General features: G+C 42.0%; 1 protein-coding gene and 1 non-coding gene across 2 annotated transcripts; one reads left to right on the top strand and one right to left on the bottom strand.

Annotated features, from left to right (window-relative positions):
* Window positions 1-1,312: 1,312 nt before the first annotated feature.
* On the bottom strand, window positions 1,313-2,176 carry LOC141647560 (uncharacterized). Its single transcript, XM_074455791.1, has 2 exons — window positions 1,941-2,176; window positions 1,313-1,838 (listed from the first exon to the last, which is right to left on the bottom strand). The coding sequence occupies exons 1-2, from the start codon at window positions 2,174-2,176 to the stop codon at window positions 1,313-1,315; spliced, it is 762 nt and encodes a 253-aa protein (XP_074311892.1).
* A 4,276-nt stretch (window positions 2,177-6,452) lies between these two features.
* Window positions 6,453-6,559, top strand: LOC141620673 (small nucleolar RNA R71). The gene has a single exon (XR_012532014.1). It is a non-coding gene; the product is annotated as a small nucleolar RNA R71 (small nucleolar RNA).
* Window positions 6,560-17,867: the final 11,308 nt, after the last annotated feature.

The following is a 17,867-nucleotide window of genomic DNA, read 5'->3' as shown; positions in this document are numbered from 1 at the left end:
ATGATGTGAGGGAATTTGTGGCGTAGACGACGTAGAATAGGTAGACCTGTTTCGGGGTTTGGTCGATCGACTGATGTCAATAGTCGATCGACTGAAAACTTGGTCGATCGACTGTCCCAGCTAGTCGATCGACTGCATCGCGTAAGAATTAGCATTGTTCAATTGATTTAATTGCAATTTTTGATAAAAGACCGAGAGGCTATTTGTTAACTTCTTAGGAATTGACCGACCCAATAGATCGAAAGAGAGGGGAGGGCAATAGACTACCAATTGAACGACTAAATTATACTAAGATCGTAAGATAAGTCTGAGAGGACTTCTTATTTTCCCACCTTACGTGATTTTTTCAGATTTACATAGGACTTGTGTCGTCGTAACTACAATGAACCGATCGTCTTAGCATCCTTTTTATCATCATTTACATCGTCAGTTTCATTTGCCTATTTATTTATGTGCATTTAGTTTAATTATAAATCAATCAAAACCCCCCTCATTGTTACCCTTAGACTAAAATAGAAAGCAACTAATGATTACCTACCTCCCTGTGGTTCGACCCGTGCTACCACTAGCTTCTGTTAGTTTAGCTCGGAATTACAAATTTTATTTTTGATACTAAACGACGGTATCACTCAGAGTCCTGTATAATGCAGGAATTAGCATCAAACTGAGTGACTAAACCATGATTAGTCATTAACTTTCCTATAGAAAGTAAGTTATGTTTGAAATTAGGAATGAATAAAGTCTCATGTAGTGTGATCCTAGGACTTATTCTGACATCTCCTACAAAATTCACTAACTTAGTTGATCCATCAGGCAAACCAACCATAACAGGTGTTTTTAACTTCCTAATGTTGGTGAATAAATGTCTCTGAGATGACATATGATCAGATGCTCCTGAATCTAATATCCATTCAACAACATTATCTTTGGATTTGGGTGAAATAACAGCGTTTGAAGCAAGTATTTTACCTGCAAAATTGACAGCTGCAGTGGAGCAGTCAACTGGTCCACTGAGCCTAGCTTGCATTGCACTTAGAACCTGGTCACAGACAGCATTTACCAGATCCTTGTCAATCTTGCTATGAGAATGAGAGGTAGAACCTTGATCCATCTTCTGAAAGTGTGGAGGTGAAGAATTGCATTTTAAATCAAAAGGCATATCTTCCTAAAGCTCAGCATTATTTGCAGACTTATAGTTGTTGTGAGGTTTATAATTGTTGTGAGGCTTCTGCTTCTTGAACCTTTGTGCCCCTGACGTTCCTGCACCTCCATTCCTATTCAGATAACTAATCTTCTGATCCTCATTAAGATCTCAACAGGTATCAAGAGTATGACCTTTCTTCTGACAGTTACTACACCAACGTTCCTTATATTTAGGTTTCTTTCCATCACTTCTCCACACATTCCAATTACCTTGATTTGATCCAGCTCTATTAGCAGCCAGCGCATTAACATCTGTAGTAGGTTGATTCAAGATAGAGATTGATTTCTGACTCTCTACTTGTTGAACAAAGGAGTAAACCTTATTTACTGTGGGTAGAGGATCCATTGACACTATATAAGTCTTTAGTGTGTCAAATGTATCATTCAGTCCCATAAAAAACATCAGAACCTTCTCACGAGATGAAGCATCAACTATCTTCTTCAAGACGTTGCAGGTACACTTACCACAAGTGCATTCAGGTATTCCTTCTACTTCCTCGATCTCATCCCAACGACGTTTGAGCTTGTTATAGTACTCGACAACAGAATTAGAGTCTTGACCTAAATTCCGCAACTCTTTCTTCAATTGGAACAACAAAGGCGCATTAGATTGGCCATACCGTTCCTGAATCTCACTTCATAGCTGTTTCGCTGATTTAGCAGACAGGAATCCACTCTTAATCTCAGGAGTCATAGAACTGAGAATCCAGCAGCGTATCATGTAATCACAACGTAACCAAGCCTTGTACTTATCTGACGTAATTTCAGGCACAACAATGGCGCCATTGATGAAACCTTCTTTGTTCTTGGATCCGAGCGCAAGAACTACTCCACGAGTCCAATTGATGAAATATTTTCCATTAAAAGGAGAATTAACAAGCGACATGTTCAGATTATCATATTGAGAGAGAAAAAGCGGCTCATCGTAAGGATTGCGATAAGATGATTGATCGACAGATTCAGAAGTAGGCATTGTTGATAGTAATGTAACGTAACTGATTAATTTGTGATTTTCTGTAAATTTGCTGAAGAAAAAACTTGATTTTTGTGTTTTTTGTTGATTTTGTGAGAAAATTAATTGAAAAGAAGCGAAATTAAGCGAAAAAGAAACGAACGAATTAACGATTTGATTAAGAAAGTGTGAAATTATCAGACTTGATGATGAAACTCCATTAATGGAGAAGGAAGCCATTAGAGTAGCTTGAAGATGCAAGATATTTGTTGAGAGAGAAAGAGTACATAAAATGTGTTTGTTATTGAATGAAAAATGAATCAGATAATTTACAGAGTTTGTGTTTCTTCTTTATATACAAATTTTGTTAGCCTATTCTAACTAACACAGCCAGCTCATCAATCCGTGTGCATCCGTGTGCTTCATGCTGATTGGTCCTCATCCTACACCTTGTGCTTGTGTTTCTCTATCACTGTTAGCACACTCTTTCTCACAGAAAGACACCGACAAGATGATTGTTCCGTCACATATAGTTTTGCTTCCTGGTGAATTGACCAGACAAGGTGCGTTTGAAAGATCCTAGACTTTCACTTTGTTAAATGTTTTTCCATTTATGAAGGTTAGTTTATATTTTGTTCCTAGAAACGAAACATTTTAATTTAAGTTGACTAATCCATTTTGAGTCGTATTCTAAAAATACTACTAAAATCTTAATTTCCTTTTGATTAGTGGAAAAAGTCCATTGGATACTTGTATATATAATGTCTTTGTTTGGTGTTTGAATGAAAAAATTGGAATTGTAGAGGAGGGTAATGGAGATAGAGAGGGAACAAGGTTTAATGTGGGAAGTGCGAGGTAGAGGTAATGAAGGAGATGGAAGGCAATGACTTAAGTCAATTCATAATGTCTCGAACATAACAAAAAATTTAGACCAAAATGATATGGTGTATTCCCCTCCCTTGCTCATCTTTTCTCGTATCCAAGGACATGTAAAAATGTCCACTTTCATCTCATCACCATCTTCTAAATAGATAGATATATTATGATGATTACCAATTTACCATGTTGCTATTAAATGATTGTTAGCATATTCTCTACACATCATTTTAGTTATTTATTGTCTATTTGTTTCCTTAATAATGTAGGTTTGAGTAAGTTTGTTCCTATCTACCACTTTGATTCTTGATTGATTTGTAATATTTAATTGAAAAATTTATTTATACGTCCAGTGGAGTGAAGTTGAAGGTTGATTTGTCATTTGTGTACCGTCTTATTTGTCTCATGTGGCCATGTCCATGGTGAAACATTACCTACGACATTGCTCTCCCGATAAACAAAGATGGCATTGAAACATAACTAAATCTACAATTTGGTTGGTACTAGAGTTGCTGGAATGCAAGCACCACAGGTTATGTCATGGTAAATTGTGGGGTGACAAGCATTAGAAACTCGAGCATCGATCCGAGATATATGGTGAAGCACAATAGTTATAATTTTTTTCGGGACAAGAAGAAAACAAGAATTGGGATGTCATAAAATTATTTATTTTTGTTTGAACTCAATTTATGTATTTTCACTGGGACGAGCGTCTTTGGGCTGAGACGAGCGTCTTATCCTGGGGACACTCGTATTCATAGTCAGTACCAAATTTTCATTTTCAGCTCTGTCAAGACGAGCGTCTTACTGTCAGGACGCGCAGATCACTTCCAAGACGAGCGGGTTCTCATGGGGACGCTCGGATTGCTCCTGTACCTCACGGGTTTAGTTCCACCCGTGGGGATCTTCATATCCTAAGTCATTTCTTCTTCATTTCTTTGGTCTTCATTGTGGGTGCACTACGAAGGTTCGGATAGCCTAGGCAATTGCTATCCCCACACTAGTCCAAACACTACACATCAAGAAACATTAAAGTACCTCCCTCACTTCCTCTCATAATGATAATCTTGATCAAAAAATAAGAATGTAAATCCAAAATTGACAAAGAATGCAATATAAGATGTAAAATTCAAGTTAAGGGGTTAGAATATTTACAAATGGTGGTTTAGGGAGGACTCCACCAAACTCTCATTCATGGATGATATGTCAAGGGGGCATAGCCAAGGTGTTGTTGATGTTGCTCAACACCTTGTAGAAGTAGTCGAAGGCTTGTTCATTGTCATTATAAAGATCTTCAATCGACCTTTGCACATTGTTATCTTCATCGTGGTGACTTGAGTTAAAATGATCACCAAAGCCTTGGTCTTGGGTCATAGCATTACCAATATAAGGATTGACTAACCCTTCAAATTCATCATCCCATAGACCACATACTTCACTAGCTTGCTTCCCTATAGTATCATGAGTTGATGGAAATAGCTCCTCTTTCTTGTTGTCATGGCCAATGAGGCCTTCTTCTTCTCTTGTCATGAGTGGTGGTGAGCTATTCAAGCGCTCTTTGCTTTGAAAATTTCCTTGCTCCTTGGATGGAGCATCTTGAAGATTATCCACTTTCTTCTTCCATATGGGTGGTGATTCTTTACCCATAGCTTGTTCTTTGCATTGAGATGCCAACTTCTTCCTATTACTTTCTCGGCTATAATGATCGATCATGAAATATTGCTCATGTAAGTGGGGAGCTCTCATCGTCTTGTTAAGGTTAAAAGTGATTGTCTCATCTCCCACTTCAAGTGTGAGCTCTCCATGTTTCACATCAATCACCGCTCCCGCGGTATGTAAGAATGGTCTTCCTAAAATGATAGGAATGTTGGAGTCTTCCTCCATGTCAACAATAACAAAGTCTACCGGGATGAAGAACTTACCAATTCTTACGGGTACATCCTCCCATACCCCCAAAGGTGTCTTCGTTGATCGATCCGCCATTTGAAGCGTGATATTGGTGCATTTGAGTTCTCCCATTCCTAGCCTTTTGCACACCGAGTATGGCATGACACTCACACTTGCCCCAAGGTCACATAATGCTTTGTTGATCATAGTGTCGCCTATGGTGTATGGAATAGAGAAACTTCCCGGATCTTTGAGCTTTGGAGGTGAACTTCCTTGTAGAATAGCACTACTCACTTTAGTAAATGCAATAGTCTCTAACTTCCGGATGGATTTCTTCTTTGTAAGAATATCTTTCATGTATTTCGCATAGGCCGGAACATGATTGATTAATTCCGTGAATGGAATTGAGACTTCTAAGTTCTTCACAATCTCCATGAACTTTCCAAGTTGTTCATCAAACTTAGGTTTAGCTTGACGACTTGGAAATGGAAGTCTAAACACAATAGGCTCCTTCTCCTTAGCCTTCTCTTCATTTTTCTTTTTTCAAACTTCTTGGATGGTGGGTTCTTCTTCCTTAGAGTTCTCCCCAACTCTTTCCTTGTCACTAGCATTCACAACATCTTCATCAATGGGCCTCTTCGGCCCTTCATATCTTGTACCACTTCTCAAATGGATGGCACTAACCGATTCGTGTCTTGGGGGATTACCTTGAGGTGGTAATTGCCCCTTTTGTCTTTGAGAGCTAGAAGATGCTAATTGAGGCATTTGGGTTTCCAACATCTTTGTGTGAGCTAGTATGTTGTTGATGGTGATATCTTTTGCTTGGCTATCTTTTTGCATTTGAGTGAAGAATTCTTGTTGTTTCTTTTGCATTTGGAGGACCGCTTTTTGAATATCAAAGCCTTGGTCATTTGGTTGATTGTATGAAGATTGATTTTGATAACTTTGGCTTTGATTGTAAAAGGGTCTTTGAGCTTGATTTCTCATTGGAGATGGGGTGTATGTTGGTTGAGGGTTTTGAACATTTTGGCTTTTGTATGAAAGGTTGGGATGGAATTTGGTATTCTCATTGTATTAGTTTGAATAAGGGGTACCATTCTTGTATGCTTGGAAAGCATTAACTTGTTCACTTGTTCCCCTACATTCACTTTGGTCATGTCCCAAAGTTCCACAACTCTCACATACTCCACTTGGAATTGAGGATGATGCCACCATAGCATTAACATGTTGTTTGGGTGATTTGGAAGCCTCTTCAAGTTTAGCCATGGCCTTCTCAAACTTCAAATTAATGGTGTCAATATGATCACTTAGTTGAGCACCCAATTGTGTAATGGAATCTACCTCATGCTTTCCTCCTCTAGTAGCCTTCCGAGACCTACTATATTGCGAGTTATGAACCGCCATTTCTTCAATTTCGTTCCATGTTTGATTGTCATCAACTTTGGTAAACATACCATTGGATCCCATATTGAGAATGTTTCGGGAATCTTCATATAGACCATTCCAAAACTGTTGCACAAGGAACCACTCTCTAAGTCCATGGTGTAGACAAGAACGACAAGTATCCTTGAATCTCTCCCATGCCTCATATAACGATTCCTCATCTCTTTGTTTGAACCCGGTGATTTGGGCTCTCAACATGTTAGTCTTTTCCGGAGGATAGAATTTCTTGTAGAAAGATGTGGACGCGGGCCCACGGGGGCGCTTGGGAACAAGCGTTTGCATTTGTGTAGTCGCCACCAATTTATTGTGGAAAATTGGAAACCGTTCGAATACCTCGTGTCATGTCAAGACACAAAGTAGTGACATGAACACCAAGAACTGGTTACCCTTAGCATTCTATGTCTAGAATGACTCTCGTGGATGCCAATGAACACGGATGTTCACAGATATCTGAAGTAAGGGGTGAGGGTACGTATTAGGAAGCTCTTTTGATCGAACACCTAATCCCGCCCGCCTCGATAGCGGCCTCTACTAATGATTAGGGAAATTGTCTATACTCGATATATTGTCGATTATATGCATGCAATGCAACAAACAAATAGATTAATCCTAGCATGTGATAATTAGACTAAGTCGGTTAAAACGTAATTTAACATACAATTGATGTCGAAGTAGGAATTTAGATTGATTACATGTGAAGACATACAAGCAATAATAAAAGGAATATAATAATGAAAATACAATAAAGGAAAATTACAATAATTACATTGGATTAATGATTTATGTCGAAAATACTTTTAAAACGGATAATTTGGAAAAAAGAAAGAATAAATAAATTAACGAACAGGAACTAGGGTGATAATACGATTAATAGTAAATTAAATACGTAAACTAATAAACTAGGTCAAGGCAAAACGGGAGTTCAGGGAAAGAAATCAACTAGGAAGAGGCGCAGCAGAGCTACGTCCCTTGGAAGAGGCGCAGCAGTCGCTGCGTCCGTTCCTTGGTTCAGTTCTGGCGGTGAAGCCGGAATTGCAAATCGTTAATATTCATTGGTGATTTTAATGCTTGATTATATTATTTGACTCGGATGAAAGTGGTTAGCAGATTATTTACATATGATTGGGGTGATAAAAAACAAGAAAACATGAATGAAACTAAATAATACAAATTAATTACAAGATTAAAAGGTTAATTAATGGATATAAACTAACAAAGTAATTAATTAGGTTAAACAAGTTATTAATGACGAATTACTGATGACAACGATAAATAACAGATGGGAATATATCAAAGATCGAATTCCAAAGACTCAATATGGATGAATCGAACCTCTAAAACCCGGATTGACTTTAATGATGAAAAACCTTCAAATATTGGTTATAAGGGATTTAAGTCGGGATTTAATAACGAATTAAATACTAATGATGATGAATAATATATTACATGTTAGAATTATTATGCTTAAATCGTTATATCAAAGACTCGAAGAACAAACGAAAGAAAATAAAAGAAACGAATTAACAAAAGACGAAGGAAGAAGAAAGGAAGAAGGAACTGCGGCAGCCTCACGAAGAGGCGCAGCAGGTACTGCGTCCCTTCGAAGAGACGCAGCAGTTGCGGCGTCCTTTCTCGACGGTTGTCTTATGATAATCCATAAAAAAAGGGTTTTTAAACAAGGTTTTACAAATCGGTTTTAAGAATACTTTCGACATAAACCTTACAATATTATTACAAAAAATAAAGAACAAAAAATAAAATAGGGATTATACACCCTCAGACTTACATGTTTGACGAAACGAGATGAACTAAGTTAACGTTTAGTGATGCTCGACTCGAATGTATGACGAAAGTGCCCTCTAGGAGGAAAACGAATAAGATTGATTAATGTTGATTGATGTGGAGTTGGTCAAATTGGTCGGTCATGCAAAACAAAGCTGGTACTCAGAAAGATCCGAGCTTACGTGGTCGAAAGTTCAAGCACGTAGACGCCAAAAAGTAAGAACGTGGTCTAGAATGCAAAGGAAGAAGAGAAGGGCGGACACTCGCGTGAGAAATATGAGGACCGAAGGTCTCTATTTATACTAATCACACGGAGGAAATAGGGTTTTTCGGAGAAACTTTGGAAGTGAATCTCGAAAAGATATGAAACGATACGAAAAAATACGTAGAAAAGGACTTGGGAAGAGCGCGCGAGCAGTAATCGCGTCTCTTGTTAGAGCGCGCAAAGACTTGCTGCGTCCTTTCCCAAGTGGTTTCCTCCTGCGGAAGAAAGATTTCCGTGTTTTGATTATGGAATAACGGATTAATCTTGTTTTCCTTAATATTTTGTGTGAATATTACGGGAAATTCTTTACCAAAGATTAAAATATTGCAAAATATGGAATAGAAATATCCGGAACATTCTAGAACATTCTGACTCGGTTTTAGAAAATGAAGACGGTTTTTGACCCGGACACCAAATGTACTCTAATTACTGCCAAAACGACCGTATCGGCACGTAGATGACAATTAAGAGGTAGACACAAGTGTTTGAGCAAACACTTGACGATAAACTTACGAACTGTCACAAATCGTTCCGCGTACCAAACGTGCGGCCCAATCATCACCGGGTGGTTTGCGGGAGGTGTAGAAATGAGGTATCTACAGAGCCCCCACTTTGACTGAGGCTTGGACAAGGCGAAAGTCAAAGTATAGCCATCAGGTCAATCGAAGATTACAACCTGACGACTATGGCGACGCGAGGCGGCTTAAGGGGTCTGAGCCAAGGACCTGTCGTCGGGAACATTGTAGAGTCTGTCGACTATCTGGGAGGGTCGTTTAAAGTCCATTAGACTACGTAAGGAGGCTCGCCAGCCATAAGAAGAGACCATACCTGAAATTCCTTGAAACTCCAGGGGAACAAAACGCGAAATTGGGAGGAGGCAGCAGGACATAGTCAGGAACTGCTGGGAGAAACCTGCTTGTGGTGGGCTTCAAACAAACTTCGGAAGAGCTTGGGGTCGATGTTGATCTCCATGTCTCGAGAGGGAATGTATATCCGTGAACTCTCGCTGGGGGAACATAATCGGGAACTGATCTCCATGTCTCGAGAGGGAATGTCTATCCGTGTACTCTCGCTGGGGGAACATAATAAAGGCATATCGAAACACCTGACAAAGAAGAACTGCTCGTTGTGAAAAGCAAGGTCTTGGCAAAAATAGGGCAACAGTTTGCTGCTGGCTTGGAAATACGGGTCCGGGCGAAGAATAAACGTCAAACGGACCAAATATGCGATATGGCATCGAGGAAGAGACGCACCAAAGATGGGCCCACAAAATAACGAACTTATAACGAATCTTCGAAAATTTATATGGAGGGAAACTGAGGAAGAGGCGCAGCAAGAGCTGCGTCCCTTGGAAGAGGTGCAGCACCTGCTGCGTCTTTTCCTGGGCGTGTCAATCCTGCGTAAAAACCCGATGAAACAGAGGGGTTTATTTCATTATTTCGAAATACAATTCTTAATTTCTCTCTCAAATTCCAACCAATTCCGTCAAAATTTGATCCAAAAGCTTGCATTTGCCATGACTAATCGAGGTATGTGTATTAATCTTGCATTTATCTTCCGTAATTGATCGAATTGGACCGACAAAATCAGGGTTTTCAACCCTAATTAGTCGAACATTTGGGGCTTTTCCCCCAAACGATTTTGCTTTGCAAAATTGACCTTATAAATGGCTAATTGGTAATATAAGGATCATAACCATGTATTTGTTTTGAATTTTCGTTAAGTTTTGAGCATTTGAGTGAAATTGTGACGGTCTCACAGCTAAACCGTAAATCGCTTCGAAAATAGCCTTAGGATTGCCCATTTGTGACAAAACTTCGTATTTGGAATCCTTGTATGATGGGTAAACTTCCTACCATCTCAAAATTTTGATTTGTGACGCCTTTTTCAGGACACTTTCTAGGGCATAATCGCCATTATAACGAAATGCTGTCGAAATTCCGACTCGAACCCATGACTAGGCTTCAACTTAGGCTTGACTCGACCCAAATTACCACATGAGCGGTCGGGTTTGTGGGAAAATTGCCAAGGATGGCGAGAAAAGAGCGATTTCGGAGCTCCGAAAACTCGAAAATCCCCTAATTAAGGCTTGTCGTCACTTGACGCGGCCTAAATTCACTTTAGTTTTGCAGGTGACGAGGCTTCTACATCAGGGAGAGATCCCATGGACGTGGACACCGCTCTTAACCCTTCTGAGATGCTTGAGGAGGTGTTGGAGGAGGCTTTCACCGCTGCGGTGACGGCTGCTGAGGTTGCTGAGGACGAGGTCCTCGAGGAGGAGGAGGCCCCGAGACGGGCCAACATTGGACGGGGTGGTCGCCAGCTGAGGGGAGCACTTGCATGGGCTGAGACTTGGGACAGTAGGCACCTTCTTTGGGCTGCAGAGGGTCACCTGTCTTACAGGACGGTGAAGAGCTTGGTAAATTGAATTCATCACTCTTCATTCATTTTCTTTCATTTCTATTTGTTATTCCTTTTCATCTTCATTTAAGCTAAAGATAGCTCTTGTTTCGAATCCAAATAGGAGGCCGGGAACATCCGATCGTTCTCGGGCTACACGACAGCGATGGGGTACTACGAGAGGCTGTCGGCGGAGGAGCGAGCCATGATCGAGCGGGGAGCGTTCGGTGCTCTGGTGCAGGCTTGGAGGGATATCGCGAAGAGGAAGCTTCGGGCCAACCTTAGCCTGGTCCGAGCTTTCTTGGATCGGTTTTGGGACACGACCTCCACATTTCACATGCCTTTTGGTGAGGTGGGGGTCACGTTGGAGGATTACGGCATGCTTTCTGGTCTGCCGTGTGGAACTGAGGTGGTGGAGTGGCCGGAGACTGCCATGAGAGTAGACTCGGCCGAGGCGAGGAGGTTGATCGGCTGGAACTTGGCGTCGAAGGCTGCTGCGGTACCCGGATTGGTGCCTAGTTCTTATGTTCAGGACTACTTTGCGGGGAAGAGCCCGGCGTCGGTGGTGATCGAGGGGAGGGAGATGGCTCCTCCTCCCTGTACTGCAGAGCAGAGAGTCCGTTTGTGGCTCTGGTGGTTCTTGTCTTCGATCTACCTCGGAGATAAGGGAGAGAGGCTGTCGACGAAGCTCCTTCCCTTTCTTTCTGACCTGAGCGACCTAGGCCGTTGGGACTGGGTCACTGCGGGTTTTGCGGTCCTCATCCGCTTTATGAGGGTCATGGTTCGTCCGGAGTTGATGGAGAAGGGGACTTCTCCTACTGCTGTCGGCCCTGGACTGCTGTTGGAGGTATGAACCTTCATTTTGTTTTATGAAAGATCATTTCCTTTTCTTATCGAACCACGAAAGATCGTTGTTGATTATCTTGTTTTACAGGCGTGGGTGTACTCCTACTTTCCGGGCCTCGCGCCCAAGAGGACGGAGCCGGTGGGGGAAGGCCTATCCCGTTGTGAGGGATTGGGTGATGTGCCGCACGAGGAGTCGGCGTTCCTTCCACGACGTCTGTCGGCGGGAGGTGAACGCTCTTCAGGTGGACGGCGTGAGTACTTCACCTTTGCATTGTTTGTTTCTCTTCTTTTACTTTTAGAACTGATCATAAGAATGACCCTTCATTTTCTTTTCTAGTGGGTGCCCAGGCTTTGGGGGGACTACGCTGGCGCTCCTCCCTTCGTGGCTGAGGTCCTTCGACCTAGGAGCTCGAGCCGGCTGCTGCTGAGGACGTTGATGGGTCTTGTGTGGTACTTGGGCGAGCGTTTAGCTCGTCAGTGCTCTCGGGATGTCTTGACGGTTCCCATCGATCCTCCTAGGACGATGTTCTGGGAGCCTTCTGAGGCTGAGAGGGAGGCTGACCTGGCTGGCGTTGGTGGTGACGCCCTCCTTCTTCCGGGCAAGGACTACTCGGCATTCCTCTACGGGAGGTTGGCGTACTGGCCGGTCGTGGTAAGTATTTACTCTCCTTTTGATTATTTTGGAAACACGATGAATGATCATCGGCTTAAGTAGAAATCCTTTGACTTTACAGGAGGCCGAGGCGGCGGGCATCGAGCCCCCAGAGTACCTCGAGACCCTTGAGTACACCGACGCGACGGGGATGACGACGATCTCCGAGCTGCGCGACTTTGATGCGGCGGTGAGAGATGCTGGCTTGGACGAGTGGCAGGATCTGATTCGGAGGGTGAGTCTCCTAACTTGTATAATTTCGTGTAAGAACACATTTGCTTGAGTTTATCCAATCGTTAAGAATATCTTCTTTTGAAATGCAGGTCGCGCCATCCCGGTTTGTGGCTTTATGGAGGGTAGCCAACCGGCTGCGGGCTACTACTGTTGAGGCACTTGCTGGTGGCCGAGGACGTCAGGTATGAACCTTCCGTTTACTTCATTTTCGATTTTATTAACTTTCCTTATGTTTGAAATGATTGACATGAGCCAATTCTTGCTGTTGAAGAGGGAGCGTGAGTTGGAGCGAGAGCTAGCCCAGTCCCGGGAGGAGACAGCTCGCCTGCTGAGGGAGCTCGAGGTCCGCGACGCCGAGGTTGCTGCTCTCGAGGCGAGAGTTGCTGAGCTAGACGGCGACCAGCAGTAGTTTGCTTGTTGCTTTTTGTCTTTTTGGCTGTATTTTGTACATTTTGTACATTTTTAGGACCCACATTTTGGACATTCGGACTTTGTTTTAGGGCTCGAGCCCCCAGTTTGGTGTACATATCCCCTTTTGATTGTATATATGATGGCCTGAGTGCCTTTGTGGCTGGGTTGCTTGTTTGTACCTGCAGGTTAGCTTTGAACAGGTTTGGTAGATGACGGTTTATGCCGTCATGCTGCCGAAATTTACACAGAAATCACATAGAACATACATTTGTACACATGGCCTAAATTAGCGCAAAACAATGACTCGAAAATGCAAAAAATTTGCCGAAAATGACAAAGAAAAAAATAGAAACATATAAGTTTGAAGGTTAATGTGGGATGGGAGTGAAATGATTCCCCAAAAAGAAAAATAAAAAGGAAATGTATAAGTCTGGAAAAAAAATGAATAAATTGAATTAAATTGGTGAGATGATTCCCCAAAAAAAAGAAAAATAAAAACAAATGTATAAGTGTGCTAAAATGACGAAAATGTCGATATCGCCTCGAAATGCATGCCCGTGAAATTAGGAAACACAAAATATGGCAACTTGACGTATTTACCAAAATAATAACCCGTATGAATAGGAAATTATTCGTTGAGGAATTTAGGAAAGATCCAACGCGGAAAAATCACAGAAAGAAGGCTGAAGAAGAGGCGCAGCAGGTGCTGCGCCTGTTCCCCAGTGCATCCGTCCTGACGGGTTTTTAGGAAACAACTTTTAGTATAAATACAGACGTCGAGGGAGGTTTTATTCACATAATTCTTCCTTCTTTTCTTCGTCTTATTACATAAAGCTCTCAAAATAAGCATACATCATGAATACTCTCGAAATTCGTCTAAAAGAGTGGACAAATGAGTTCTCTAATGTGGATAAACACGACATGGGTGCTTATAACTTTGGATTGATCTTGAGCTTGAAGTTGATCAAGGTAGTCAAACCATTCCTAGATGCTTGTCTTGATTATTGGGACCCGAATTATCACGTATTTGCCTTCCCTGGAGGCGACATTTGCCCATTTCCCGAAGAAATTGCTGCGATTGGTGGTTGGGACCCGGAACATTTGCCTGCTATTCCCTCTACTTCTCAAGGATATAAGAACAAGTTTAGGGATTTGCTTGGGTTGGCAAGAGCTGATGTTGACCGTCTTGTGACCTCTAAAGGAGTGCGAATGTTGGACTTCATTGATCGATTCATCAACAGGGCAGATCCCACTATCTCTTATGTTGCGAGGCGAAGGGCATTCGGGTTTTGCCTACTTCATGTATATGTCCTTCAAGAGCATGTTGATGAGGATTTGAGAGGCGACCCTCGTTATTTGAGCTTGATTGAGCAAATGGAGCTGCGCAGGAGCCCAGCTTGCCTGTGTTTAGGAGAGATCTTGTTGGGTTTAGATAACAGGAAAGCCAATCGTGACCTTCCTTATCTGGGGAGTCCCATTATTTTGCAGGTAAAAGAATTTTTTCTTTTTTTCTTTTTTTTTTTGTTTTCTTTTTTTTTTCGTTCTCTTTTTTTCATTTTTTTTTCTTTGTTTCTAATACCCGCTTTTGTTAGGTCTGGCTTATGGAGCGTCTTCGATTGATCGAGCCCCCAGTTAATGTCCCTGCTTATCATGCTCGCTCAATTGCAATGAGGACCAGGCTCTACATGGTGGACTTCACTCGAGTCTGCAACTACTGGGAAAACAAATTGACGAGTGATGATGGCCCCTTAATTAGGTGGATCGTACCATGGTGGCATCTCAAATCTGTCCCTAGAGTATCTTTCTTGGATCCTACCCGATCTGTTCGCATTCCCGGCTTGGAGTTTATGATATGCATCTTTCCGGAGAGGTTGATGAGGCAGGTTGGATTGAAACAGACGATTCCGAAGCTTGACACGATCCCGTAGACTGCCGCGGCGCTTACTGCTGATAGTCGAAGAGAATGGGCCATCAAATGGGCTCAAAGGAACGTATGGTTCTTGAACTCTTCTGTTAGTGCTCTATGGGTGTCAGATTCCTATCTGCGGTGGAGGAAAGCTACTACTTCGGAGGAGCGCGAGAGATTGAGGAAGCGCGAACCTGTTGACTACAAGGTTCGTGATGTAGAAAAGGAGAAAGAGAAGCATCTGACTGAGGGAGAGGAAGAAGCCGGGTTCCGAGTTGTTCATCCTTCGAAAAAACCGAAGACGTCTCCTGCCGTCGAGATGGTGGTTGACAAGAATGGCAAGGCTAGACCACGAGAGAGACCATTGGTGATTAGGTCGGAAGTGGCACAAGAGCGTCCGGCTCGAGGTCGGGACAAGAAATATGATAAGAATGACAAAGGCAAAGGGAAAATGGAAGAATAGCCTGAGTCTTTATTATTATTTTTTATTATTATTATTATTATTATTGTAATAAGAAGTTGGGGTTTTTAGAATCCTAGACTATTTTTTTTAGCATTATTTTTATTATGTAACGTACTATTATTATTATTATTATTATTAGAAATGAAATAAAAAAGGTTAATTGGTTATGAAACCGTTGTGATTTTCTTTTTATTATTCTTGTCGAATTTCAAATGCAATTGCAAATGTCCTTCTATTTACATTTAAAATAATTAATGGGTTGTATCCTGTAAGGGATTGCCTACGTATTCATTTAAAAAAATGAAATCAAACCCTTGCGCGTAGTTCAAGTAAATGTAAAAGAATAATTGTTCTAAGCAAGAGCTTGTAATGAACTTAGAAAATAAGCATGAGCTTTAACTTACTCCTAAAATGCAATTCAGTTTATTTGATGATATGAGGATGACAAATTGTCAAAATAAAAGAGCAAGATGACATTAGCATAATTCAGCTTCGCCAGGGGCCGTTTATTTCGTGCCACAAGAGCGACACGTGAGGTTACGCGAGGCGCGTTTTTGCTCCTATTCTAGGCATAGTAATTTTTCAGTTGGTTGAGGTTTGTTGGGTTGGCAAATTCGTTCCCATCTAGGTCTGTGATCCTAACCGCACCCCCTGGAAGTATAGACCTGACCAGAAATGGCCCGGCCCAATTGGGTTTGAATTTTCCTCGTGGATCGATAGGTAAAAGAGCTCTAACGGATTTGAGGACCAAGTCTCCTTCTTTTATATTCCTTGGCTTAACCCTTTTGTTGAAGGCTCGTTTGATGCGTGCCTGATATGTTTGCACATTATGTAATGCACGTAACCTTCGTTCATCCAGGAGGATGAGTTCTTCATATCTATCCCTCTTCCACTCGGCTTCTGGGATTTGACTTTCGAGTAAGATACGCAAGGATGGTACTTCTAGCTTGACTGGTTGCATAGCTTCCATGATGTAGGTCAAATAGAAAGGGGTGGCCCCAGTGGGCGTCCTAACAGATGTACGGTATCCCCATAAAGCAAAGGGTATCTTGCTTGGCCAATCTCTATAGTTGTCAATCATTTTCTTGAGAATCGTGACAACGTTCTTGTTTGCCGCCTCTACCGCGCCATTGGTTTGTGGTCTATATGGCGAGGAGTGGTGATGTTTAATTTTGTACTTGGCTAGCAATTGTTCAGTCTCAGCTTGGAAATGTGATCCATTGTCACTGATGATCTCATGTGGGCAACCATATCGACAGATGATATTGGTTTGTATGAACTTTGCCACGTTCTTGGCTGTAAGACTGGTGTAGGAAGCCGCTTCCACCCATTTGGTGAAGTAATCGATTGCTACTAGGATGAAACAATGACCTCCTGTTCCGGCTGGAGTGATCTTGCCGATGATGTCAATTCCTCAAGCGGAAAATGGCCAAGGAGATGTCATAGTGTAGAGCAATGATGGAGGGACATGTTGCACATTCCCGAAGATTTGGCAATTGTGGCAATGACTTACATACTTGATGCAATCGGATTCCATCGTGGTCCAATAATACCCCAAGCGTGTTATTTTCTTTGCCATCATGGGTCCACTCATGTGAGGGCCACATTCTCCATCATGGACTTCTTCCATCACTTTTCGTGCCTGTGAATGATCAAGACAGCGTAGGATTACACCAAGAGGTGTTCTTTTGTATAATTCTCCTTGCATGAGAACGTATTGGGAAGCTAGTAAGCGTATAACGCGTTGTCCCCTTTTGTCCATTCTGGTGGATAGGTGCCATTGAGTTTGAAGTTTAGGATCGCTTGGAACCAAGGTTCCTCTGTGATTTCCCCTTCATCGGTGATTTGGTGCACATAAGCTGGCTCTGACCGTCGTTCGATGCATAAAGGCATTTCTACCATGCTATCCGGCATATTAATCAAAGATGCAAGTTTTGCAAGAGCATCTTCAAATTGATTCTCCTCTCGAGGTAGGTGTAGGTAGGTTACTTGATCGAAGAATTGGGCAACTTGGTCTATTCTGGCTTGATAAGGTGCTAAGCTTTCGCTTCGGATTTTCCAAGATCCCGTAATTTGGTTGATGATCAAAGATGAATCCCCATGTACTCGAAGATTTTTGATGCCTAAACCTACTGCTGCTTGCAATCCAATGAGACAAGCTTCGTATTCTGCAGCGTTATTTGTCACCTCGAAGTCGAGTTTGACAGAGATTGGTGTATGCTCGCCTTCAGGAGAAATGAGCAACACTCCTATTCCAAATCCTCTTAAGTTCGATGCTCCATCAAAATAAAGGTCCCAGGAGTCTACATCGGTTTGGAGTATATCCTCATCCGGAAACGACCAGGTGTCTATCGTTTGTGTATCATTAATGGGATTTTCTGCGAAGAATTCGGCAACGGCGCGCCCCTTTATGACTTTCAAAGGTACATACTTGAGATCGAACTCTGAGAGCATCAAAGTCCATCTTGCTAAACGTCCATTGAGAACGGGTTTCTCGAAGAGGTATTTGACATGATCCATTTTGGAGTATATTTTGACGGAGTAGCT

This window comes from Silene latifolia, chromosome 1, assembly GCF_048544455.1.
Source record: "Silene latifolia isolate original U9 population chromosome 1, ASM4854445v1, whole genome shotgun sequence".
NCBI lineage: Eukaryota > Viridiplantae > Streptophyta > Magnoliopsida > Caryophyllales > Caryophyllaceae > Silene > Silene latifolia.
The sequence above is the reverse complement of the archived record's forward strand: the minus strand, read 5'-3'. Positions and strand labels throughout refer to the sequence as shown.

Excerpts from the sequence above, each read along its gene's own strand:
- LOC141647560 (XM_074455791.1), bottom strand. The coding sequence starts at position 2,176 with ATGCCTACTTCTGAATCTGTCGATCAATCATCTTATCGCAATCCTTAC. Across the intron at positions 1,839-1,940 it reads TCAGATAAGTACAAGGCTTG|TGAGATTCAGGAACGGTATG; the intron begins GTTACGTTGTGA and ends ACAGCTATGAAG.